The sequence below is a fragment of the Saimiri boliviensis genome, chromosome 12, assembly GCF_048565385.1.
Source record: "Saimiri boliviensis isolate mSaiBol1 chromosome 12, mSaiBol1.pri, whole genome shotgun sequence".
Lineage (NCBI taxonomy): Eukaryota > Metazoa > Chordata > Mammalia > Primates > Cebidae > Saimiri > Saimiri boliviensis.
The window spans coordinates 97,623,960-97,650,261 of NC_133460.1; the positions used below are offsets into that span (position 1 = coordinate 97,623,960).

Here is a 26,302-nt window from a genome sequence, read left to right on the forward strand (position 1 = left end):
CCCTTCCTTCTCTCTCTTTCTCTTTCTCTCTCTTCCTGGGGAAAGCTCACAAAACTCAACAGTCAAAAAAGTGAGTTAGCATTCTGACTACTGGAATACCAGTGAGCCCGGGAAGCTTCCTTGCTTCTGCTTCCAGAGAGGTCAGGTGAAAATCTTTCAGGCACCGTCTGTTAGTCTGGAAGGAAGAGAGGGTGTATACGGGGCAGGCAAGGCCTTGCAAAGTGTCACTTCCGTGTTACTGTGACAAGAAAATATCCTTTCCTCCTCCCTCCCCTCTCCCATCGCAGCCCTCTCCCTAAGAAATTTGTTTGGAGGGATTTGACAATCTTGCAGATAAAGTGCCTGCCTACTGCACTCGGTTGATCATTTTCCCTCATGGCTGACCGTAATTTCTTTGCTACTCTTAGCGGCAGCTCTGTCCCTGCTGCCCAAGGTAACGGGTGAGGGAGGGGACTTTGCTGAGGTGCCCTGAGCTGGCTGGGGAACATGGACCTTCCCGCTTCCTTCACGGATTCTGTAGTGGCAAAGATTAGAAAGTAGAAGGAGTTTAAAATTTTTTTTAAAAAAAATTAAATCTGCAACCAGCTGAACTCTAGATTATTAGTGGGTTTTTTGTTTTTTATTTTTAAGATTTTTTTTTTTTTAGGGGTGTGTGTGCAGGGGGAAGGATTAACACAATTCTAGGCAATATGAGCGACAACTTTGAGCATTTTGAGCCTACTTGGCCAGGAATCTGGAGCCATTTCGATCTTTTTAGATGCATTTTTCCAGTTCTTTAAGTGAAACGTTTAAAGGGAGGGGAAGCTGGGAGGAAAAAGAAAAGTGAGAAAAGCAGAAAGGGAGGAGGAAAAAAAACTGGCCCAGTCCCATCTCGAAGGTACAGAGAAAGTTTTTTTAGAGGTGGAGAGAGGGACAACCCAAGCTGTTATGTACCCTAGGGATACAATCTTAGTGGGAATGGAAGATCTGAGTGGGAAGGGAGGTGCAGTGGCCTCCGGGGTCTCTCTGTTCCAGCAGTTGGGCAGTTGGCACCTCAATTTGAATTGCTGGGTGAGTAGTGGGGTGTGGGGTGTGTGTGTGTGTGTGTGTGTGTGTGTGTGTGTGTGTGTGTTCGTGTCCATGCCTATGGTCTTGACCATTAAACCTATGCTTTTTTTCTTCTTAATTTAGATCATGGGAAGGAAAAAACAAAACAAGAATAAATGGTCAACTCAAGCTATGCCCTTTCTCTGAGTCCTTTTCACAGCAGTTTTTTTGGGGAGGGGGGGAAGGGTTAAAAAAAGATGGGGAGGAGAGAAATCTGACTTTCATCACAGTCCTTACAGTTCTATGGTAAGACAGACCCTGTTCCCCAAGTACGGGTGAGCTGGAATCTGGGAAGGGGTGGTGCGGTCTGGAATTTCTTCTAACAAATGATTTTTTTCTTCACCCACCAGGGTGGGCTCCATCGGAAGAGAGAGAAGGAAAAATGGCATTGCCTCATAGAGGAGCATACTTTAAAAGCTTGAAACAGTTTTGAGCGATAAGGCTTTGACAGTAGCAGGGCTTGAGTCAACTGTGTATTTTGATTTCATGTTTAATATTAACTTTCCGTGGCTCCGTCTTTCCTTGTCAATCTCTCGATTTAGATGCCAGCCTTTTAGGGCTATGCTCTTGCTTGTGGTGCGTGTGTTTTCCAAACTTAATGTAAAATGTGTTTTGGAAACCCAGGCACAAGAGCCTGATGACAGCTCATTGTGCTGTTAATGATTAGGGAGAAGGCCCTTTCGCAATATGAATTTGGATTTAGGATCCATCATATGCGCTTCAACTGTGGGGTGATATCTTTTGCCACAGGCTGTGAGGATATTCTCTTGAATTTGGAGGCAATTTCTTAATTACTTTTATTGTTACTTATATTATTTGTGGTGTTACTGTATGACCAAACAGATAATCTGCAGTGGTCGATAAGCTCTTCGATCCAATTTTGGGGTGAGAAGGAATGAAACATACCATAGACTTGTGTTTAGATTTTCAACATGATGGATTAAATTCTGTGTGCCATATGAAAGCACACAGTCATAGATAGTTCTCTAGCTGAGCATAAAATAGCGATGGATGTAAATCTCGGTTTCCCTTTCTAGTTGTGTGTGCAACTTTCCAGTTCAATCTAGGATTGTGTAAACTGTCAGGAATGGTGGGGAAGAGAGTACAGGCTGGTATTGTAAATGCGTACGTTGCGTTACTGCAGATATCACACCTGGTACAGTCTCCCACCTTGAGGTTCTAGACCCTAGTTTACTCAAATTACCTACGTTACTTGATCGTGGTGCTGTTGGCTTTGGTGAGAGTAAACCACCGTTCTTGATGTCTTACGAGAAGGGACTTGCTTTGAAAACGTAAATTCCTGACTCTAGTGATATAGATATTATGATCTCTCTATTGTCACAACAGGCTGCTGCGTCGGCATTTTCTGGAAGCAGCAGAGCCTGCAATCTCGTATTCTTAGGGAAACCTCCCCTTTGTGGTTTGAGATTGTTGGGGACCTGGCTGAGCTGTGTAATCGAATTCTTTCCTTCTGCAGTATTTTGGAATGTGATGAAATCCTGACATGCCCTCCAGATTACATACTTCTGCACACGTTTGAGGATTTTCAAAAAAACTCAACTTCGCCTGGGTCACTCCCTCGTTACCTTAAACTTGCAACATATCAGCTGGAGATCAGAGGGAGCAGCAGTCCTGTTTGCCCTCCTCGTCCCATGGTGACTCTGTGTCATTTTTACACGTGTTCTTTATTCTGGCTGTGGATGCCTGTTACAGGATGCCCATGTTTGGGATACAAACAGGGCAGGATGCCACAGAACAATGCGGTTCTGCCTTTGTGTTCGTCTTCCTTTCTGTCTGTCTTTGCTGAATCCTAGGGTTTGGGCGTTTGCGTTTTTTGAGCCACGTGAATGGAAGTGATCGTTCTTCCTCTTGGCTTACCTGCTCTTTTCTAGGGAGAAAATTTACCTGGTCGGCATAGGAAACAGATGCTTCTCGAGCTTTTCTCAGACTCCATGGTGTAGGCATGATTTTCAAATACAGACTGAGATTCGAAAGTTGGGCTCAGGGTGGATAAGAAATACAAAAGACCTTTTTAGGCAGCTGTTTCTTGTAAATAAACTAGAAAGTTGGTGTCAGATTTTGTTCACGACTTCTTTCTTTAATTCCTCAGGATGTAATAACAATTACGCTCTTAACATTTATTCTAAATCAAAATTGGTGATTTCCTTTCCATGATATTTAGGAATCCCTAGAATTGGGGTTGTTGTGTTTGGTGGGGAGGGAGTGGTCTGGAAATCATTATTATTTGTTAAAAGTTGTTTTGAATTTGAGCTATTGGATTTCTTCATGTGAGATAGGTTCAATTTATTTCTGGCTCGGTTTTGAAGAGCCGCTCTCCTAGAAACAGCTGTACTCTCTTACCCATTTCCCAAACGTTCTCTGCAAACTCGGACACTTAACAAGATTGATTATGCTAACGCTAATCATTTAATACCCAAGTAGTAGAGAAATATTTGGCGGGAGGGTGGAGGTTGCAAATTCCTGGGAAATTACTTAGGGGTGAAGTGACTGGTTCTTCATCCCTGAGACCTGGTGGAGGATTAGGACACAGGGCCCCATTGTGCCTGTCGCACCCCCTCACTGACCCCCAGGTTGAGAATTTCGTGAGGCTGCTGAGAGGGAGGCAGAGGCAGGCAGGAAGAAAACCCTGGAAACTCGCTGGTCAGGGACGAGCCTGGACCGGGCGGGTTAAAGCTTAAACTTGCAAGTCTTGTAAAGGTTATTTGGGGGAGGCACAATGGGATGTTTTCTTTTTATTGGAAAATAAATGAGATGAGTGGAAATAAATTATGTTTAATGAACTTAACTGGAGGTAATTGTTCAAGAGCCTGTGAAAGCACGGCTTTGCTGGGTCGGGCCTTGGCTGCGGCTTTCACACAGCCAAGCAGCTGGTACACATCTTTAGTTTCCAGGTTCGAATGTTCCTCTGTTCCTCCATCCCAACACCTCCAGCCCACCCACCACCTCTCACCCCCCAGCCCTTCCATCCTCCTCTTGAGGGTTGAGAAAAGGTCTTTGAGAAGAGCTGAACTTCTAGATCCTTCATGTTTGGTGCTGTGTCTGGTGTGTTACCAGCTGAATGGTTATAATATAGAAAGGGCCACCCCAGAAAAGGCCAGGGACTTGAAATGATCGAGTTAGTTCCAGGTATATGCATGTGTGTGCAAGAATTTGGATGAAAACGGACTGCGCATTTCTCCTCTCCCTGCTTGCTCTGTTCAGTCATTTCCCAGCAAGAATTTTAATGCCTGTGTGAATCCATGAGAAACTATGAGTCGGCAAAATTTTGCAGACGGCAGGGAGAATCGTCTCTCTTCCTCCTCTTGCTGTCTAAATGGATTTGATTCTAGATTGAGAGAGAGAGAGAGAGAGAAAGAGAGAGGGGGAGGGGGGAGAGAGAGAGAGAGAGAAATCTAGCCATTGAATTTACAAAATAAGCAGCACCCTTCCTGGGAGGCCTCAGGGGTTGGAGATGCTCTAACTCTGCAGCCCGTGGGGTGGGTTCTGCAGCTGCCACCCGAGGATGCAGCCTGTGTGCTGCAGCTGGCAGGGTGGGCATTTCTTCTCTGCATCTCACAGACAGATCTCTTTTCTCTTGCCACCTTGTTTCTTCAAGTAAAACTCCAACCCTGTGAAACCTTCTGTCTTTTATTTATTATTCCCAACAGGCAGTGCTGTAGCTATCAATGGAAGTCTTGTCCAGGGAAACAATGCACCATTAGCTGGGAGCAAGGCTTTAGGCAGAAAGCAGCAACATTCAGCTAAGAAAGGACGCTGGCCACCGGCACTGGGTGGGTCCTGGCTAGCTGCGAGGGGAGAAGGGCACAGGCCAGGGTGAAATGCTCTGCGGAAGCCCACCCATTTGGGGCCACGGGAGGAAGTCGTGCCTGCTGTTTTTGTTCTGTGTAAATATGAGATCTGCAGGATGTGAAAGCAAGTGTCAGCCTGCTGGGTTGGGATGGGACTGTCCGTGCAGGCCTGGGACAAGTTGCCCTGGCTGTGTCTGCTGTGGCTATCCCAGCAGCGGAAATAGTTGCTGACTGCTGGGGTCATAGGTTGCTGGGGACGGGAGGGTTCCCTTGGCTGTTCACCACCCTCATAGGCTGGAAAAACAGGACTGGTTGAGTTGCCAAAGGGTGGCCGATGGATAAGAAACAGTTCCGTCTTTCCTTGTGTCCCCAACCTGTCCTCTTCCCTAACTTGCCACAGCTTCCGTGATGTGAAACTTTTATTAATGTTTTACTGGTTGCCATTGGCCTCTCTGCAGCCACAGTAAATGACACCTGGAAAAATGCATAGAGATGGATTAACAACACATTTTTAAATGTAAACCTGGAGTGAATGGTGTCCCTTCCTGATGTCAATTTCAGCCCGCGGGAGGGCTGGTAAGTGAAGACCCCAGAGACCCTCCATGCCCAACCTGAGGAGGGGAAAAGGCTGACGAATGCTCCTCTGTTGCTTGAGTTTTATTGTGTGGAGCTCCTAAAGGCACTTTCTGGCCCCATTTTTCTTCTGCAGAAAGAGACAGCAATAGGGCCGTATTGAAGAGGAGGGCCAGCAATGGCTCTATTTGTTTTCAGTGTCTGTTGATTAATAGGTTGCGGAGGTGAATGGCAAGCTTTCATTCCCCCTAGGTTGCCCACAGTTATAAGAGGCCTGTGAGGTCGGGGTGAGAGGGGGACTAGCCGAGGGGATCTGAGAAGTGCCTTAATCAGTCTTTTACTTGCCAAGTTCCAAATGAGGAGCAGTGTCTGGATGGGTGTGTGGGCACTTGGCGACGAGGGTGGCATAGCCAAGTTGCAGAGTGCTATGTTTAAGGGTTCTTGAAAGGTCAAAGGTCAGCTGTAGGGGTGGGGCCCCCCCTTCCCATTCCCCGCCACTGTAGTTGGATGAATACTTTGGGTGGAAGGGCTTTGTGTGCCTTGAGGGCTGTTAAAGGACCTTTTCTTTATAATTTAACTATTCAATGCTCAAAACCCTTGGAACCTAAGGAACCAGACAGAGGAAAGCTTGACTTTGTGAAAAAGCGATGTTTCCAGGTAGAAAGCATACAGCCCTAAATGACTGAAAGTCGGATGAGGATTTTGGTTCCTTTTAAATAGATGTTGTTTACTTCATTTAATGGGTTCAATCTTTTAGTGGGCTTTTTCTTAGTTTCTTGTCAGCTGAGAACTGACCACATAAAGTGTTTTTATCATCTACATCCTGCTGGGCCCAGATACTGCATGTTTGTACTTGAGAAGCAGAAACTTTCTCTTAAATGCCTTTACCTCTCCATCCCTAGCTCTCGTCCCATGATCAGCCAAATGCTGTAAAAAAATCCCTGCTAAAAATACTCAGTGCCCTGTGGCAAGGGTATGCCTGGCTAAGGCAGGGAACCCTGAGCTGCTCCTGATTAGAGGTTTGGGGGGACTGTTTGTTGAAAATGGTCTAGGTTGCCGTGATTGGTAGGTGGGAGTTTGAGGACAGATCCCACGGAGAGTCCTGAAGCATCTATATCCAATTGGAAGGTCGGCCCGGACTGATCTCATTGGGTGCATTGCACTAGATGAACACAGCAATTAATCCCATCCCGTAATGCCAGTTTCTGCAGACACAAGAGAGGGGTGGTGGATGCAGGCAGGTGAGGCTGCAAAGCTTAGAAACACCACCCTCCCAAGGCATGTAACCTGGAAAAAGATGTCTTCACCTACTGCGTGGAACTGATAACAAATGCCGACTACTTCATAGGCTTGTTGTCAGGCTTTCCTAGAATAAAGCATGTCATGCACTCGGCACAGAGGCACACAGACACAGAGCCCAAGGCCACCCGGGGCTGCGCTGATGTGGATGGTAGGGCTTCAGGGGGAGAAGCGGGTCAGTCCCCATCCCACCCTCATTTCGTCTACAAAAGGTGCCCTAAGCTGATGGTGGTGGTGTGACTTGGCAGTTGTGGTGTAACAGTTTTGAGACTACGTGAGTTATTTTTATGTGAGTGCTGTTTTTGTGGCTCAGAGAGTCAATTTTCACGACGTTTTCAAAAAGTTCAACACAGCAACGCAGGCTCGTCAAACAGCTCTCCTTGACCATTGCTCCCATGACCTTGAACGTGGGTTCGCTGTCACTGGCTGTAATGATTTTGTATCCCCATGTGGTTTTGAAGATGTATGTAGGTAAAATAGTTCCCCAAAAGGCACCTGGCCTTATGTTGAGCTGTGTTTCCCTTGCACATTGGGCTCTGTTTCTAAAGAGATGTAACAGGGAAGGGATCAGTACTGCAGGCTGTTGAGCCCACCAGCACCCCCAGCACGGATAGTGGCTGCTAATTGAATTGCCAAGAATGCATATCTGGAAGGTTGTCTATGTTGCAACCAAGTTATTTCTCACATCTGAATTTTCTTAGGGTGGTGGGGTTTTGAACACAATTCTTAAAGACCTCATTAGAGAGGTGGGAGGTGTTCAGAGACGAGAACGTCTAAGAGACCATCTTTCTATTTGGATCCTTTTGTGTTTCGTTTATGCCACCTCTTACTTAAAGGCCTTTGCCCTAACCTGAAAGGGACTATGGTCGGTCATCTCTAGCTGCCTTTTTTTAAAAAAAAAAAAAAAAAAACTTTTAGCTCCTCTGTGTCTCATTTATTGGCATAATACAGTGATGACCTTTCTCAAAGTGATATTAAAGTATATGGATTAATCAAATATCACATGTTGAAGAAGGGCGTGTGCCTGAGGAGAGTGCCACTAATCATCTAGAACAATCTTGCCCCACAAACAAGCATCCTTACCTTTGAAATCAGGAGTGGAATCTGTGGCTGTGTGTTCCCACTGTGAATTTGGTCAGAGGAGGCTAGAGGGATAGTGAACAGCATCATCGTTAGTATTCATCGGATTGCATTTTTCAAAGCATCTTTCTGTTGTATGTTTAGCTTGTGCCTGTCGCTGTGCTAAATACTTTACGTGCAGCTTTATTCCGTTTTCACAACCCTACAGGGTAGACACGATTCTCATCCAGAGTTGACAGAGACAGAAAGGAAGTCTTGAGGAGAGGTCACACAGCCAGACTGGTGAGGAAGAATTATAACCCCGGTCTTCCTTGAATTCAGTTCTTGAATCACTGTGTACAATGCCAGTTGTCCCTAAAACCCTTTTAAAGGCACAGCTGTAATTGAGATAGGGTCTGCAAGGGTGTTGCATTGGATGGACCAGAGGGACCACCAGGCTCTGTTCTGTGATTCTAAGAAGACTACATTTAAAGAGCACCGCCATTTACATGAAACGAATCTGTGATTGACTCTTCTTTCTCTTCTAATGCTTGCAGTTGCAATTTGATGGTTCTCATGCAGTTGAGGAGAATGTGCTCACCATTGCACCGGCTGGGCACTTTGGGGGACACACAGTTCTAGAAGACATAGTCCTCATCCCTAAGGAACTTAGGTATAGTGGGACCAGGAAGAGTACACACACAGCCCCAGCAATGGGCACCATGTGGTGTAGGAAGAAAGAGCTCTGGGGTCTGAGGCTGGAGAGAGACAGGCATTGGCAAGAAGAAAACCCTCCCATCCTAAGAGGATTCCAGGTAGAGGCAGGTTGGATGGAGTGGCAATTACTTCCGGTTTTGGCAGGCCTTACCATAGAGTTCCCGTCTCTTGCAAGAGAACCCATGAATTTGAGAGGAAGTTCGGTTCTTTCACATGGACGTGCCTGGCATGCAGTTGAGATTGGAAGGCAGTAGGGCTAGTCCTAGTACAGGTCCCACTTTTTCCCCCTAAAAGCCAGGCAGCACCAAAAACTTCCGGTTTCCTACCCGCTACCCACCCCACCCCCATGATACAGTTTTGACTGAACAGGAAAAAACTAGTTGACTAGGCTTAGGTGTGCAAAAGAATACAGAGAGAGGTGTTGGTAGCCAGAACACAGGGCTCCACCTTCTGTTGGAATCACCCTCATGTGTATATCTAAGAAGATGGAGACTTAATTTTTAAATCTCACACTCAGTTAACTCCACTGATGCCCATATGCTATCTTCGTCTTTTGTTGTAAAGTAGAGCAAGAGGGTTTCCCCACATCTCCCATTAGTCCTGCTTAGAAGATAGCTATGAGATTTGTGGTGCTTTGCTGAAGACACAGATCATGTCTTCTGGACGGCTTCTCCTTAATAATAAAAATAACAATAATAAACTACTGTAATAGATAATAAATCACAAACTTATCATGTGCTAGGTTCTGTGCTAAGTCTTTTTCTGGGTCCCTTAAGGACTAGGACCTGATTCGTGATCAGAACTCATGTTTCTTTACCTCTGTGCTTACCTGTACACATGTGGTCCTTATGGCTGAACACAAGAACCACCCACAACACCCAGCAGCAGGTGGGTCCCAAGATGCCTGGGTCCTGAGCCCAGACCCAGTGTGAATGAATCAGGGCCTCCTGAGAGATTTCTTAGGATTGGGGGATCTGAATTAATGAGAAGCATCCTGAGAGATGCGTGACTCGGGGCTGACTGTTGCTTCTGAGGCCCACCACTAGCTCTTTCTCCTCCCATGAGGACACACCCCCTTGCTGCTTCTCATTGATGATGTGGTCCTGTTCCCATGGCACTTGACCAGTCCTTCCACCCCTGAGTGGTCCTCTTCCCTTCTCTGGGCTACGTGTGGTTCTCCCTACTGGCTCTGGTGTTTTTTTCACACTCACTTGAAACTGTCTGGAGCTGATCTGCTTTCTTTCATGTCACTGGGTATGTATCTTTCCAACCAAAGAAAAGACTTCCAGAAGGCAGCAACACTCATTTTCTTTGCCTCCTAATAGTCTTTACTTTGTCGGGGTCTGTCTCTTTCTCTCCCTTCCTCTTTTTCTTTTTTCCCTCTTCACCTCAGCACACAGTGGGAGCTTGCTTGTTCCTTATTCTCAAGTTGTCCTGAGCAAATGTTCCCCTTAAGGAATCCTTCGTGCCTAAACATGGGCTGCTAGCTTTGGCCGCGGGGCAGCAGCCCTTCACCTGTGGCCTGCCCAGCTCTTCATGGCTGCCCCTTCTAAAGAAGTATTGCTGGTTTCCAAAGCTCCCTCTGCTTTGGTGGCTTTTAACTTACTTGCTTTGATTGCAACATGGCAGCTTATAACACAAAGCTCCTATAAGCAACCTGCTCTCCCTTTTCTCCAAGAGTCCAGTTATACATAGGAATCGGTAAACCAGGCTGTTGGAAGCATTGACTTCTTTCTCTGTAGTTCTTTTCTGGAGCATCTAGAGAGAAGGCCTTATTTTTCTTTCCACAAATACCCACGAGAAAGTTAAAAACACTTTAAAAAAGATGCTTTCTCCTCAGTCACCTGTGGTATGAAATGCTGTTCCTATATTATATTCCTTCCTCACCCATTAAAAAAAAAAAAAAAAAAGTACAGGAAGAGAAACAGTAAGGAGAAGTAACTGCTGAGTGATCCCTGAACTCAGCAGGCGCTAGTGGGCAGCACTCGGACCGTTCTCTTTTCTTGTAACGCAATTCCTTTTCCTTGATGTTAATGCAAGTTGTACCTTCCTAAAAGTAATAAAAGGAAATGAAGACACGTTCTGAAATGAAACTTGACTCTAATCCATTCATCATCTAATACTTGCCTCTTTATCTTCGCTGGTACCTAATCTGGTTAAATGTCCCTGTTGTAGGATTTTAGTGAAAATCCTCTATGGGGAATAGGGTTTTTTGCAATTGGATTACTCTCAGTAAATGGCCCAGTAGTTCGCTTGTTTCAGCTTAATTTTTTCTTTGTGATCTTGCTGGGCTAAGTTATAGCACAGCATAGTGGCGGGGGGAAGGGTGGACTGAGCGTGAGGTGGGGGAGAGAGGAGAATAATTTGGGAAAGCCCTGGCATGGCCACTAGAAACATTTTCAAAATGCTTTTCTTCCCCCCGCCCCACCCGCTGCTTCTCTCCACTGACCCACCCTTCCCAAACACAAAAATGCCTGTACTTTGTTTTCTAGAACTGCCCATTTCTAAAATGCATACCTTTTATTAGCTCAATTCATCGTCATCCAGTTAATGTATTAGCGTTCCCAGATGACTTTCTAATGAAATTCCTAATGAATCAGGGCTGCTGTAATCTGCATAAAATATGCAGGTGCTTGCCAGGCAGTTTAGAGCTTTCTGGTAAAGTTCACACTTCCACCCTAACCAGGAGTGGGCTTTGCATCCATGCGGTCTGTGAAGGATTGTGGCATGCCTGCTGTTTCTAAGGGCAGGGAGGGGCTAGGAGCTATGCGGGGTGGCTAAGGGGGCTGGCTGGGTGGGATTCGGGCCCTGCCGGGTTTCTTGTAAGTGGTGGTTTTCCTGGATGGTCCCCTGTGTAGCCTGCCTGCCTCCTGGAGGTGGGACCTTAGGGTAGGAGTTCCCCCCAACATGCAGAAACGCAGTAGGCCTGGGAGATTAAAGTCCCCACTTCCGACTCACTTGCCAGTGGGAAAAGTGCAGACTCTTGGGTTCCATGATAGGGTAGGGATGGAGAAGGTATTTGAAAAGCCAGGCTCAGTGGGGAAGTAAAAACTAAAGCGGATCCACCCAGAGAGCTGTCTTACAACTATCTATTATTTTCATGTGGACTGTGGGGAGTTGGGGACGGGCAGAGTTGAGTGCGTCTTACAAAATCCTGGTGGGAGGCTGTGGTCAGGGGAACCCTCGGGCCCTGTGCTCTGAAGCCTTGGCTGCTGGAACCAGCTTGATGGTGTCTTTCTGTGTTCTCCTCCCCACAGTCGAACAAAGTGCCGGTGGTGCAGCACCCTCACCATGTCCACCCCCTCACGCCTCTTATCACGTACAGCAATGAACACTTCACGCCGGGAAACCCACCTCCACACTTACCAGCTGACGTAGACCCCAAAACAGGTAGGCTGTGGGCTTGGGTGCCGATGCACAGCGCTGGTCCTGGGGGTCCGGGGACCTGCTGAGGCCTCCATAGGAAGCCCGGGGGGCAGGCAGTATGGGACTGGGTGGGTCCAGTGGTGGGAAGGGGCTCCCGTTGCTTTTCTGGGTGTTGAAAAGGAAGCTCTTTGGGGTGGTCCAGGCCTGGTGCGGGAGTCGTTTTGCACTCCCTTTGGAGAAGTCCATTTGCAGTGTTAAAGATCTCTTTACGGTTTCCAGTACCCTGAAGGGGCTGTCTTGGGAACTCAGCTATGAGTCCTCAGTACGTTGTTCCAGGAGTGGCTTTTAACTCTAAGAGCTTCAGACAGACTTGGAGGCAGGAATCATATCAAAGGCATTTCATGGGATTGTCCTCAGTTTCCTGGGAAGATGGGATAACATGACTTCCCGAGCCTTGGCTCCCTTGGTAGCTAAGAGCCTCCAGTCACTTGGCAATGAGTTGTTGGTACAGCCTCAAAAAACCACATCGCTGGATTCTGCATTTCCTTTGCTAATTTATTTAGGTTCTTTGTTCCCTACAATATTCTAGGTATTGTTGAGCTCATTTTCCAGATGTGAATACTGAAGCCCATGCAGGTTTCTTCATTTCTTCATAGAACAACCAATGAGTGTCGGGGAGAAGTTGCCAGGATATTCAACATCCCCCTCACCCTTTTTTTTTTTTGAGACAGAGTCTTGCTCTGTTGCCCAGGCTGGAGTACAGTGGCATGATTTCGGCTCCATGCAACCTCTGCCTCCTGGGTTCAAGTGATTCTCCTGCCTGAGCCTCCCAAGTAGCTGGGACTACAGGCATGTGCCACCATGCCTGGCTAATTTTTATATTTTTAGTTGAGACAGTGTTTCGCCATGTTGGCCAGGCTGGTCTCAAACTCCTGACCTCAAGTGATCTGCCCACCTTGACCTGGGATTACAGGCGTGAGCCACCACACCCAGCCTAATGTCTCCTTTCTATCCCACTTGTTCATTGACTGCTTTTTTCCCAAAGAGGAGAGGGGGAGAAGGTGGGGTTACTCGTAGCCCTCCTCCAACAAGAGCGAAATCAGGCAGGCAGCCCCAGCTCCTGGTGAGTTGGCCTCAGGAGAACAGGTAAGGTTAGCACATGTCTTTCAGGCTACTCAGTGTGTGGCGTGGGGTTCTCCTTTTTAGCTCGGTAATTGTAAGGATGGGTTTAAAGTGGGATCGCTCATCACTTTGTTAAAGGGGATTGGTAGTTGGGTTAGGTAGGCTGCCCGGTTTGGCAGCCTTCACTGCCCCTGAAGGAAGCCACACATGAGCTGGGTTTTACTGGTCTCTGAGCCCCTTTGTGCTAGTGCAGGTCCGAGCCTGGCGCTTGGATGCCTGGCGGCCTCCTCCAGCCGGTCCCAGGCTCCGCCAGTGAATGGCAGCGTCAACATCTCATTTAAATAATGGTAGTACAGGGAATAGCTTTTAAATGGTTATCGTAAAACATATGATTAACGTCTGTGGACTGTTTACTTTTCCTCTGCGAACATTCTTTCAAGTGTGGAAATGGCTCGGTGTAGGGTCCAAGCCCAGCTAATCTGTTTGGTTTTTGTAATAGAGAGAAAGCAGTGTCTGCATGAAAATGTCACCCAGGGAGACTTAATTTACAGATTAAAAGCTTCCTGAAGGAATTTTTTAAAAAATGAAGTCGTTTTCATCCACGAACGTGCAGCCTGTTCCCTCCAATACTCTGTCTTCATTCTGTGGTATTGTGCTTTTCGCTTCCCACGTCAACTGCATAGATCAGTTCCTCTCTGTCAGAATCGACTGCAGGCTGTGCTCTTGTGGAACTGGCAAGTGTGCAGTGGTGCATACTTGGCGTATCCACTCGTGTGTGCCTTGTGAGGCTCTTAGTCCCTGTGATGCACAAGGTGCCCATTCAGCAGGTGGGCTTAATTCCCACAGGTGACTGTCCTCTAGCGGATGAAGTTCCAGAACAGAGTACACAGGCCTCCAACACCTCCTTGTCTGTTCAGTTCTGATTCTACCTTGGATAAGATGCCACGTGGCATTTGATCAGTTTCTCCAGCTCATCCAAATGGAGGTGGAGACATTTTAGAGGAGTTACCCTTTTTGAAAAAAAGGCAAGGGTCGTAATCTTTTGAATATCACAGCTCAAAAAGTGTGTTAGAAATCAGAAGAGCAGCTGTCATGCAGGTAAGGCATTACACTCCACAGGGTGAAGGGCCAGTGTTGTAAGAGCAATGGGAATTACCATTGCTTCATTACCCACCAGGTTCTGAGCCTTTGTGATGCTGTTTCTTTTAAACTTGAAGCAGTCACACCAGTCACACGGGACAGAAGTACCCAAGATGGTGTATTCTGAGTCTTCCCAGTAGAGCAGTCCATTTAGAAGGAGATAAATTACTTTTTCAAACTGAGGCTGAGGGAAAATGAGATGAAACCTACCCACAACTTTTAGGACTTACAATCACGAATGAACCTTGTGCTAGGATTCCAGAAAAGATGCATCTCTTTCTCCTTTCCCGGTTCCCGTGCTCTGATGGTTGCTCTTTCCTTCTCTCCCTCCTTTGTACCTAAAATGCTGCTTCTTCCCTCAGGAATCCCACGGCCTCCGCACCCTCCAGATATATCCCCGTATTACCCGCTATCACCTGGCACCGTAGGACAAATCCCCCATCCGCTAGGATGGTTAGTACCACAGTAAGGAGTTCCATTTTTTAATTTCCTTTTTGTTTCTTACATGGGCATGCTTATTATTTATTCTGTGTGTGTGTGTGTGTGTGTGTGTGTGTTAGAAGTCAGATTGGGGAAGGGGCCGTGGGAGGGCACAGGAAAGGTGTGGCGGAGTTGTCCTATGGGAATACAGGCAGATCCATAGCCATTCAGGTGAATGATGTAAGAAAAGGGTTATTGGTCCTTAGCATTCCGAGACCGTGGTCCCTAAAGGCTCTGTGGACAGAGGTGCCCTCGAGTTCCCTTGGGAATTGCAGAAGACTCCTGGGACTTCCACCCGGTTCAGTTGATCATGACCCTTCCGCTGGTGGCTTACCAAACTGCAATAGTGTCATTGGGCTGAGGTTGCTGAGTCCTCCCTTTTAGATGTTGCATATTTGGGGGCACAGAAGCGGGAACAAGAACTACTTTGTTTTGAAGTCCAGGGTTGGGATTAGGGCATGTTCTAATACAGTTCCAGGAGTCCCGCCCCCAACCCCCGCCATCATCCCAAACATGACTCCCAAGGTTGATGGCAACAGTGGAAAATTTTGTGGAGAAGCTCCATGGGACTGAATCAGCATCTCTCTCATGTTGAATGTTTTTGCATGTTGAATGTTTTACCTAACTGTGAATGGTGGGAATGGGGCAGCTGGAACCCTTCCTGTATCATGTGAGGCCTTCATAAGCATCAATCCTAGTTGCTGGCAGTGCCAGATTATTTGACTGTCTTTTGCAGTTTAAAAAACTGTTTTAAATTCAGAGTAGAAAGGCCTTTGATGCATTGGCCTTCTGTGGCGGGTTGTATGTCTGTGTTTTTGCATGAGCATGTGTATAATATGTGTTTTGTCATTATATGTTTCTGTGGATATATTTCTCCATGTTTATCAGTAATCTGTACTCTGAACAGCACAGGGCAATACATTGAATGCTAAAAGGAATAAATCCTGGTAAAACTCAGGTTTGAGTCTTGGGGAAGACGGCCTTTTCAAAGCCTTAAGGAAGATAAAATTTTGGAGTGGCTCACCCTGCAATTCTATCCATATTTCTCTCGTTAGATAGAGTCTGTGCTGTTTTTTTTTTTTTTTTTTAAACAACAACAGATTGCATTATGTAGTAGCTATACCAAATACCAACCCTGGGTGTAGTTTCTGTTTGTCTCTTCTTGTTTTTATTTGGAGGGTACACATGAACTTGAGCTTGTGACCCATTTCTTCTAAATAGATGGGGCCAACTTTCGAATGGTTCTCAGTGATCATTTGCCCTATTCAGCTGATGGGGAGATATTTGAAGGCTAGATAAAAAAGAATAGCCAACTCAGACAACCCTCTGTCAGAAAAAGTTGTGTGTCTTTCATGAGGATGCTATTTTGCATGTTGCTGTATTTTTTAATTATTGTAATGAGGTGTGATTGTCTATTGGTTACCCACAATTCTTCTTGGGGACGCTCCCCCCGGTAACTCTTGTCAACACTTGTTAATTTGACAAAAGGCTACAAATTAAGCCCTGTTAATTTAATGTTTTCTCACCGAGATCTAAATACCGAAAGAGGCCCAAAGCGCAACTGAAGTCCTTTGATTCACTGTACTTTATTTTGGTATAAATTTACATTCATTATTGTTTTCCTTTGGATGTGTAGCCCTCAATTAGTGTGATGGCTCCATTAAAGCAAGCGAGACTTCGCCTTTAATTATTACAACAAAACACCTAGTTTCAGCTTGGGGAGAGGGTCTCTATTGACATAAGCAGAGGTTATAAAATTTAATTAGCCATTCCTATCAGATTTATGGCATTCAAATTGTTCTGTGTTTCTTCCCTTTGATCCTTCCTGTACAATCCCCAAGATTTTTGTTCTGATCAAATGAGAATAAAGCTTACTGTGCAGAGAGAACTTTTCCCTTTTCTTCTTTTTCTTGTCCCCACCCCCACCCTTGTTTCAAGTCTCTTACTTTGCACCCCTTCTTTGTAGGCAAGGTCAACCAGTGTACCCAATCACAACAGGAGGATTCAGACACCCCTACCCCACAGCTCTGACCGTCAATGCTTCCATGTCCAGGTAGGTTCCAAGAATCAGGGCCTTCATCCAAGGCCATAGGGACTTCTCGGGGAGTTCTCTAGATGGCCACCAGGCCACCCAGGGACGATGGCTATGTATAGTTCTGTTAGTGTAAAGCCAATGTGGCATTAGGCTGTACTCCCAGAAAATCCTGAAAAATTTCCCTGAAATTCCAAGGTAAGTGATGTCTTTCTGGGTAAAATTTTGAGCCACATAGTTGAACAGTGTATTTTAAAGAATTAAGAAGGCCAGGGAGAAACAGGACAGAAGCTATTCAAAATACCATTTCTCTGTTCTCTCCCTGGCAAGAAAGGTAGTGGTGAAGATGGTTTTATTATTATATCATGAAGAGTTTGTAAAAAGATTATTGGTGTTTTCAAAGCTCAGACTCTGATCCCAGGTCAACAAGAAAGCATCACCCTCCCCCCGCGAAGATAGCACTGTCCAATAGAAATATAGTGTGAGCCACAGAGGGAATTTTAAATTTCATAATAGCCATGTTTAAAAAAAATTTTTTTTAAAGAGATAAAAGTATTTTTAATGACATGTTTTTATTCAATGCAATATAGCCAAAATATTACCATTTTAACGTGCTATCCCTGACAACAACTATTAATAAGATGTTGTATTCTTTTTTTGTGTGTGTGCTGAGCTTTGGGATAACATCATATGTGTATCTTACACACACAGCATTTCTCACTGACCACATTTCACATATTCGATGGCCACATGTAGCTGGTGGGTTTCCTCGTGGTTTGTGCAGCTCTAAGTCTTTGAAAGTTAAAACATCATGTGTGTGCGCTGTACATTCATATATATTTATATTTCAGCATAAACATATGTTTACAAGATACACTTCTATCCCTATGTTCTTCTTTTCCTCTGATTCATTCCGGCTAATTTTTCAGTAACTGCTAGTTTATTTACAAACTGGTGGGTAGCAGTATGTTGAAGTAGTCACTAATTGTTTCTAATGATAGTTTTATTTTCTGTTCATCTGATTTTCAGTCAAGTTAATTAAATCGGTGGAGGTTTAGACTTTGCTGATGGTCTGAAATCACCAATGCGTTCTGATGATGGCACATGATGAAATTAGCATGCCTTGGATGGCAGGGGTTGCTGTCCCTAGCTTTTTTCCCCAATCCCTGCAACCAAATGGGAAGGCAAGACCAGAGAAAGACCTGGAAAGACAGGTCAAGATGCTGCTTTTCCTACTTAGAATACAGTTACTTTGGCAATGAGGGAGAGTTACATTCATTAAGAAAAACAAACCGTGTATACCTAGCATTGGTAACTATGCCATGGATATCACAGTAGTAGAGATCCATTTTCTACCTGTGATATATCATCCAAATTTCAAACTCTAGGCCAGTATTAAGTAGTCATGAAAACGCTCGTGTGTTCTCTGGCCTAGAGAGAAGAGGAAGCTTATGCTTATTAAATAATGTCATCACAGCTTTGCAGAGCATGGGCCTAAAGAGGGAGTCTCCCAGGTAGAGACCTGTTTCTGAGCAGCTTACAGTCCACAGCTCATCCTCCTAACCTCCCAGCATTTGTATATTTCATCTGGTTAATTTTCATGTTTGTTTATTTGGTGCATTCAGGAGGTTAAAAGCAGTGAAGTAATTGTAGGATAGGGATTGGGGTTAAGCTTATCGATTGAATTATCATTAGGAGGTTAGTCGATGATTTATAGGTGGGCAGGGGGGGTGAAGGAAGGGAAGGGAACGTCAGGAAGAAAGGTTAGGGCCTCAAGGTTCGGGGAGAGGCGGCCGATTCCCCAGGTAGGCCAAATGAAAGCTAGCTAGTTAAAAAGCGTATACAGCAAATTAAATACATTATTGTGGTAATGGGGCGACAGAAGTATAGGTCTATTATACTTATGGCAGTTATAGCAAATGTAGGCAGCTTGCCCTGTTCCAGAATACCCTTTGATATTCATTCTATTCAGCAGTGGGGCCAGGACTTCTCAGAATTAAGTGATGGGTCATTATACTTTAAACACCATGGAGAAGCCTAGATTGGCAATTAAACAGCTCTTGCTGACACTCACTTGTGCCACCCTGTGACCCCCTTTAGATTGAGATGTTGGAGCTCCGGGCCCTCAGCCTGCTAAATTGGTGCAAGGCTCTTCTCCTGACGAGAGCTGGCTCTGAAATCTGCCGGCTTCAAAGGGAGCGAGATCATGTATAAACCATAATGTGGGTGCACCGTGGCTCACAAAAAATAAGGCAGGAAGAGATGAAATGTTACAAGTGCAAGGGGGAAAATGAGAGAATAATGACAAACCTAATGCAACTCAAAGCAGGATTGTTGCACAGGAAAATGCATCCTACTGCTTGTGCATAAAATCAAGGCCGGCAGATGACATCCGGTTAACAGAAACGTGTCAACAGTGAAGTAAAGTGAGAGTGAGTAAGAGAGAAGCCCCTGAGACAGCCAGAAACAAAAATTAGTTGTTCTTAACAAGTTAAGGTTCATCATTATATTCTGGCTTAGAGCCATGAAAGCAGACGGGGGTATATAATGAGCTGCTTAGAATTTTTAGGGTGTTTACTGCATTTCATGAAATAGTTGTCTGCAGAAAGGAATTTCTTAAGCGAAGGTGTGTGTCTACAGCCCACGTCCATGTTCACGCACCATCTCTGTGCTGGGCATTTTTCAGACATGGGAATATGTGTGCAGGGATGGGAACTAGAAAGGTGCCTTCTTCATGGCTGCATTGGAAGTTGGCACCTCAGAATGTCCTCAGATTGTGGTGTCTTCCCATGGTATTTGGTGAATGTACATACACGTACACGCATACACAGTCACACATGCAGTGTTTTTCTCTCTCCGTCTCTCTCTCCCTCGCATGTCTGTACACATATTCTCATTCTGCAGGAAGGGAACATATGTATTTGAGGAATGTCAGGCCTTTAAAATTCACAGTAAAAGCTGCCACCCACCACTTCACCCAAGGGCTTCCAAGAACACATGTTCTTAACTTCTGTTTCCTCTGAGGCCTTCGAGCAGTGGGAAGGAACAGGGTGTCACTTGGAGCCCAAGTGTCTCCCAAGGGCTTGCTTGTTTTGTTTTTCCTATTATTTTGAGGAGAAGGGGATGGAGGTTGTTAGGTTGTTTCCTTACATTTTCCTTCTCTCATTTTTTTTTTTTTTTTGTTTTTTGATACATTAAAAGGACTTGCATTGTTATTATTTTTAAAATCATGTCATGACTTCACCACTGGCTGATATTTGTAAAGTAAGTGGCCGTAGAGGCCACATTGGGGTGGGATTTTTGAGTGAAATGTCTACTGTGGCTTCAGCCTTCTTCAGTAATGAACATTGTTCATTGACTGTGCTTCCCTGTTCATCTGTATAGATTCAGTTAGTACTTTATACACATTTAATTATTTTTCATATTAACTTTTGTTACCTTATCTTGGCTGAATGGAAAACATCTCTAGCCCACTTACGGAAAAAACTTTGTAAATAAATATGGAATCCTTTTGAAATAATTGTCGTGATAAATCCTCTTCAGGACCTCTGTTCCCACTGGAATTCGCTTTCTAAAGAGCAGGTCGCTATTCCCTGGTTGATAGGTCAGACTGTTTTGGTTTGGATTTAATAAGAAAGCAACAGTTTCCATGATCTTCATCTGAACAGCTTCCCTTCTGCTCACTTAAATCACCTTGCCAGGCTGGAGCAGGAGGCTGCCATTTTGTTTCCTTTGGAGATTCTGCCCTCTCTGTCCCTCACTCTACTTTTTCTGTAGTAGGCTATGTTGCTTGAAGAGGGGTGAGTTTTCCAACCCAGTACAAATCATGGTGACACCACGCAAAAAAAGAAAATGAGAAAGCTGTTTGATCCAGTTGTCAGTTTGCAGATGGGCCGAGAGTAGGTTTAAATTAGCTCTTCTTGTCCTGGCTAATGTGCTTGGTTGGGAAATGCCGATTCAGGCCCTAAAATGTGTCTTAGAGAACTGTCCAAAAAATGAGCAGCATGAGAGGAGAAAACACACGCTGTATCTTGCATTTATAATGTTGATCATCATTTAGAAGGCTTCTTAATGACGTATAGACAACATATTAAGTTGAAAGTGATGTAGGAATCCTCGATTTTAGAGGAGAAAGGGCATACACATCAGAATCCAAGCTTTATTGTGTGTATGTGCCTTTTCTTTTCTTCCCTTTTTCTGCCTCTTTCCATAAGGGGATACAAACTTATTTAAAATGTCCATGACTTATGATAAGAACCAAATAGGGACTATTTGAATTTTTCCCCGTCTTCCTGCCTCACTCTCTCCCCTTCCTGTCAAATGATGGGACACGGCACAAAAGAAAAATAAAAATTGTATTGCACGTCATCAACAGGATGAGGCCTAATGAGGCTTGCACAGCATTGTCAAAAATGTATGTATATTTCAACCACGTTAATATTTTATTTAGCTGTCAATATACAACAAAAGATTTCACCTTTCATTTTAGAGCTGATTAGGACTTAGGAAATTGTCTTCTTAGATGCCACTAATAATGCCTCAAAAAACAAGTGGCCGTGCAATTTCTGGCAGGTAGTCCAAGCCCACTTTTCCGCCCACGTACGTCCACTGAATGTGTCTTTTGCCAAAGATGTTGCAAATCATAATGTCTTATGTCAGGAGCAATAATGAAGGGGGAGATTGGCTTTAATGACATTATGAGAATCATTATGTTTAATTTATTGCTAATTAATGCTGACAGGTTTCATATGCCTTGGGTTGCTTTCATGTGAGTGTTACGTGCTGTTTTTTTTTTTTTTTTTCTTTTTAATTGTGTGTACACATCCCTCCTCATTCATTCATTTTGATTCTGACGATTTACACAGCTTTCTGTCTTCTAGGTTCCCTCCCCATATGGTCCCACCACATCATACGCTACACACGACGGGCATTCCGCATCCGGCCATAGTCACGCCAACAGTCAAACAGGAATCGTCCCAGAGTGACGTCGGCTCACTCCATAGCTCGTAAGTGTTGCTGTTTTTCTCACCTTCTTCGTCGCTGCAGTGGTCCACAAGCCCATTGCAGCTGCTGGGTGGTGGCTTTCTGCCTAAGGTTGGCCTCATTTGGTTTGACTCCAGCCAATACCCAGCCCGTGTGGGCTCTGTGCTCCCTTACAAAGAGAGAGAGAGAGTGCACAGAGGCAGAGGCTCACTCGACCACCGCAGGTTAGAATAGAACTGTTTTTTGTAGGTGTTCTTGGATGCACTGGGGTTTGCAACCACTTTCCTGCCCCCTAACCCCATAATCGGACATTTGGAGCTTTGTTCTGCAAGCACGAGAGAACCCCACCGAGGTGAAGACGGCAACACTGTGCTTTCCCCTCTGGCTTGGGAAAATCATATATGTGTGAAACTTGAGGAAGTGATTGCAAAATCGTCTCTCTTTCCCCCAACCCCTCCCCAAGCTATTTTTGTTCCATTTTTCGGGGTGAGGAAGACTACAGGCATGCTTTTTCATCCAAAACTGCTTAGGCTCGGGGGTTAGCAGGCAAGGAGATAGGCTCTCTGCCGTGGGGGAAGTTGGACTGTGACCTCGTTGATTGGGTTGCGTCTGTTTTGTCTCTCTCCAGAAAGCATCAGGACTCCAAAAAGGAAGAAGAAAAGAAGAAGCCCCACATAAAGAAACCTCTTAATGCATTCATGTTGTATATGAAGGAAATGAGAGCAAAGGTCGTAGCCGAGTGCACATTGAAAGAAAGCGCGGCCATCAACCAGATCCTTGGGCGGAGGGTAGGTGACGGGCGCACTTCCCAGGGAGAGGTGGGGGAGGAAGGCACCAGGGTGCAGCAGGCCGGGTGGCAGAATGTCTCTGTCCCCATTTCTTTGGAGAATTCTTGCTCTTCAGTCACACTCTGAATCCCTGAATGGCCTTCATTGAGTCAGGACGAGTTATTCCAGGCTCAGACATCATTCAGAACAGCCACGGCCATACTCTTTCCCCACCTAAGAGAGCGAGCGGATGACAGAATGACACAGATAAGAAATCAGGTTTTGTCTAAACACTCCTGTTAGTGCCAGGACCCAGCAAACGGTCAGTATCCACAGATTATACCATTTGTGGATGGACTCACCCCAAAAAAGCAGCATTATTTATTCCCTGCCCTTGACGTCGTGTGTGATGTTTTTTCACGCTGTTCTCTTCGGTTGTGTCTTTCTTGTCTGCCCTCCGTGTCCCCTCCAGTGGCATGCACTGTCCAGGGAAGAGCAAGCGAAATACTACGAGCTGGCCCGGAAGGAACGACAGCTTCATATGCAACTGTACCCCGGCTGGTCTGCGCGGGATAACTATGTAGGTGGACCATTTTCCTTAGGATTAGAGTCTGTAGAGCTGTGTTGTGCGTCTGTCTGGACAAACAGAACAGGACCTGCCGACTTGACTGGGGTGGGCCTCAGTACCGTCCAGTCTGCCCACTTTGGGGACCGGTAGCATCTTTCTGGATCACCAAATTGCAGGGAGGGGCTTCCAGTATGGACCGGTATGTCAGCTCACAGTCATTGCTCAGGGCAGAGGGAGGAGGCTGTGGTCCCAGTGTTGTAGCTCAGGACCAGTGAGGTTGATTTGGTGCTTGTCCACTTCTTAGAGGAGGCAGGGCTCTAGGTTACACCCAGAGGACCTTATGTTCCAGATTAGTTTCCTCAAGCTCCTCAGCAGTGATCAGTGGTGTGGTCTTCTAGGGAAGACCAGGGGATAGTTATGGAGGAAGAGAGTTTAATTCCTCCCAGGCCTTTCAGTAGGAAAAACAAAACGATTGCGTTATGCCATGGTGCAGTAGAATTTAGAAGCCTGTTTCATCCTGAGAGGAGCATGATGGGAGTATCCCTGAAAGCAGCCAGAAGAAGTCAGCCTTTGGCAGGATACATGAAGTGCCTCTGGGCTCAGCAGGGGCAGGGAAAGGTGTGTTATGGTGTGTGTGTTCCTGAGCTCCGCGTGGGCTACAGGGTCTGCCTAGTCCTCTCTTGGGTTGTAGGAAACACTGTGGGATGATGATTTTTACTAATTGCAGCAGTTGTGACCCCATGATTCCTCTCCTCCCATGAGCACGCTGTCCTCCGGAGGCTTCCATCGCTTCTCACCACTGCTGGGGTCATTTACACTGGGGTCGGTGTGAATGGTGCCCCCGGAGTCGTGCAGGGTGAAATCTCCACAAAGGTACAAGGCAGGCTGTGATAGCTTCAAACGAATACCATGTTTGACTTGCCCACATTTTGACCAGTAACTCCAGTTCCGGGCACGTTCCTCTCCAGGTGGATGAAATGCCTCGTCTTATCTGATACTTTGTTTCATGACATGTGGTTCTATGAAGGGATTTTTACCATCCACTCTTAGGGGAAAACCAGAACTTGTCTTAAGGCCGGCACAGGCCTGTCAACCCTTCCTGTCGATGTCGTGGAGCCGTGGATGGTTGCGTTGCCAGTTGCTTTTGACTCCCCGGCTAGCATCATCTGTGGTGAAGCAGCGCTATGTATGGGGGTGGAAGTCGTTAAATTACGACTGAATTGAGCGTGCGCTTACTGTGCACAAGTTGTTACAGGGATTCAGAGGTAAAACGGACGTCTTGACTCCCTCAGAACAAAGCATCTGCCAGGAAATCGCAAACATCTGCGGGCATATGTGATCCCGAGGAGGGGCTGCTTCTGCCTGCCCTGATGACCGATTTCAGGCTTCCTTCCTCTTTCTTCTCAGATGTTTAAACCCGTGCTTGCCGTGTAGATGAGGGAGAAGGGAGGTGGCCCTGCCCATCTTCCTCCAGGCCCCGCCGCCCTTAGCTGGCAGTGCTAGACGGTGCTCCTCCTGGGGGTTGAATCCGGAAGGAGTGCTGGCACCTCTCAGATGGCATGTGTGCTCTGCTGAGAGCCCTTGTCGCCAACGGATGGGCTTGCACGGGGTCTTCACTGCTTGGGACCTTTCCGTTGGTCCCCAGCATGTGTGCAGTGGGGAAGCCTTTCTTCTGGAGCTGAAAGGAAGAGGATGAGAAAGTAAATGCCCTCCCACAGGCTTGCTGTTCACCCCCACCTGACCCTGAGGTGGAGATTTCCAGCAGCAGGCAGGCTCCATAGCCTCCACGCACAGAGCCGTATCATTTCAGGATAGCTGCTCTCCTGGTTTCGGGTCAGAAGTTCTTAGAGTTCATCTTGAGCTTCTACCTGCTACAGACCCAATTCTTTGAGTAATCTAGAATGATACCACAGAGAGGAATTCAGCTTCTCTATAGAGATCATATTGCCAATAGATATTTTGGGTCATAGTAGGGCCTTCATGTACAGCTGTGCAGGGCGTGCACTGCACAACTCTAGAGTGTGTCATTTACACTGGGGTCTGTGTGAATGGTGCCCCCTGGAGTTGTGCAGGGTGGAATCTCCACAAAGGTACAAGGCAGACTGTGATAGCTTCAAACGAATACTGTGTTTGACTTGCCTGGGAGTCATTTAGAGAAAGTATTGCTCGAGGCTTTTTGTGACATATTTTCTGGGTTTCACAAGGGCTGTGAGGCACTCGAAATGACTTTAGCTCAGTTTTAAATTTGGAAGATGGTTTGGTATAATAAGGGAACTCCTGAGACGATCTGAGGTTTAGATATCTGGATTTAGGACTCCAGGAACTTGATCTCTTGTAAGAGGTACTTAGATTCCAGTTCCAATGGCTCATTACACATGGGTGTGAACACACACTCACACTCCTTCCTTTTCTGCGTTAGGGAACACTGGGGGTAAGAACTGCAGCACTGAAGCTTTTATGGATTTGAATGTGGTAGTAACTTACTCGTATTTTTTTTTTTAACTTGACATAAGCATTTCTAGAAATTACTTTGATCATTGTAAACTCCAAAAGGTTCTTCTGGAAAATATTTACTGAGCTCACCTCATGCCTCTTTCACATTCCTGCTCTTCCAGCCAACTGGTAACGGAAGCCTTTATGTCTCTACCTTAGGAAAACAGGATTGAGTGAAACAGTCACATTTGGATTGTCAGACGTGGCACGTTCTCTAGAGCCCGAGAGAAAACATTTTGGGTCCCATAGTAATATCTAACCCTGGGACTGCATTCAACATGATTTTCCTTCTAGCCCCTCTACCTCAGGTCAAGGACAGACGTCCTGTGCCATTTCCTCACTTGAGTTTCTTTTCTTCCACCCTATATTATAATGGTCCTTTCTTTCTTCTGTTACATTGAAAGGGGTAGTAGGGTGGCCACCTCCCTGGAGATGCGTCTCCCTCCTCACTGAGAGTAGTAGGGCTTATCCACTTTCTCGTCTTTCGAAAACATAGTCCCTGTCCTCCAGAAGCCTTTAGTCTAAATGACAACTTCTTCAGGAGTCACCATCTTCATGCTATGTCCTAAAGGGACAGCTTCCTCATGGGTAGAGGAATTTTCAGATGCCTTCACAGTATATTGCAAGGAATTGGAAATGGGGGCACTTTTTCACACATGGCTGAGAAGCCCTTGGGTATGTGGATGCTGATACTCCCTGCAGTTAAAACATTTCTCTGCCCAGTCTTTATGAAGACTTCAGGTTCCTAGACGAACTGAAACTATGCTCCCCCTGCCTGTTTCAGGACAGCCAGGTGGCACTTTGCCCC

At 45.8% G+C, this 26,302-nt stretch overlaps 1 protein-coding gene across 33 annotated transcripts in view; it reads left to right on the forward strand.

The window, feature by feature from the left end:
* TCF7L2 (transcription factor 7 like 2) overlaps positions 1-26,302 on the forward strand; it is a 216,145-nt gene that overhangs the window by 178,465 nt on the left and 11,378 nt on the right. For 14 of the 33 annotated variants that reach the window (XM_074382888.1, XM_039465066.2, XM_039465065.2 and 11 more), the window contains 6 exons: positions 11,801-11,933; positions 14,534-14,636; positions 16,618-16,704; positions 21,549-21,689; positions 22,295-22,454; positions 22,906-23,013. In XM_074382888.1, coding sequence (XP_074238989.1) covers positions 11,801-11,933; positions 14,534-14,636; positions 16,618-16,704; positions 21,549-21,689; positions 22,295-22,454; positions 22,906-23,013 — 732 coding nt within the window. The remainder of the gene's footprint in view (positions 1-11,800; positions 11,934-14,533; positions 14,637-16,617; positions 16,705-21,548; positions 21,690-22,294; positions 22,455-22,905; positions 23,014-26,302) is intronic. The other 19 variants (XM_074382891.1, XM_039465067.2, XM_039465068.2 and 16 more) reach the window with 3 other exon arrangements.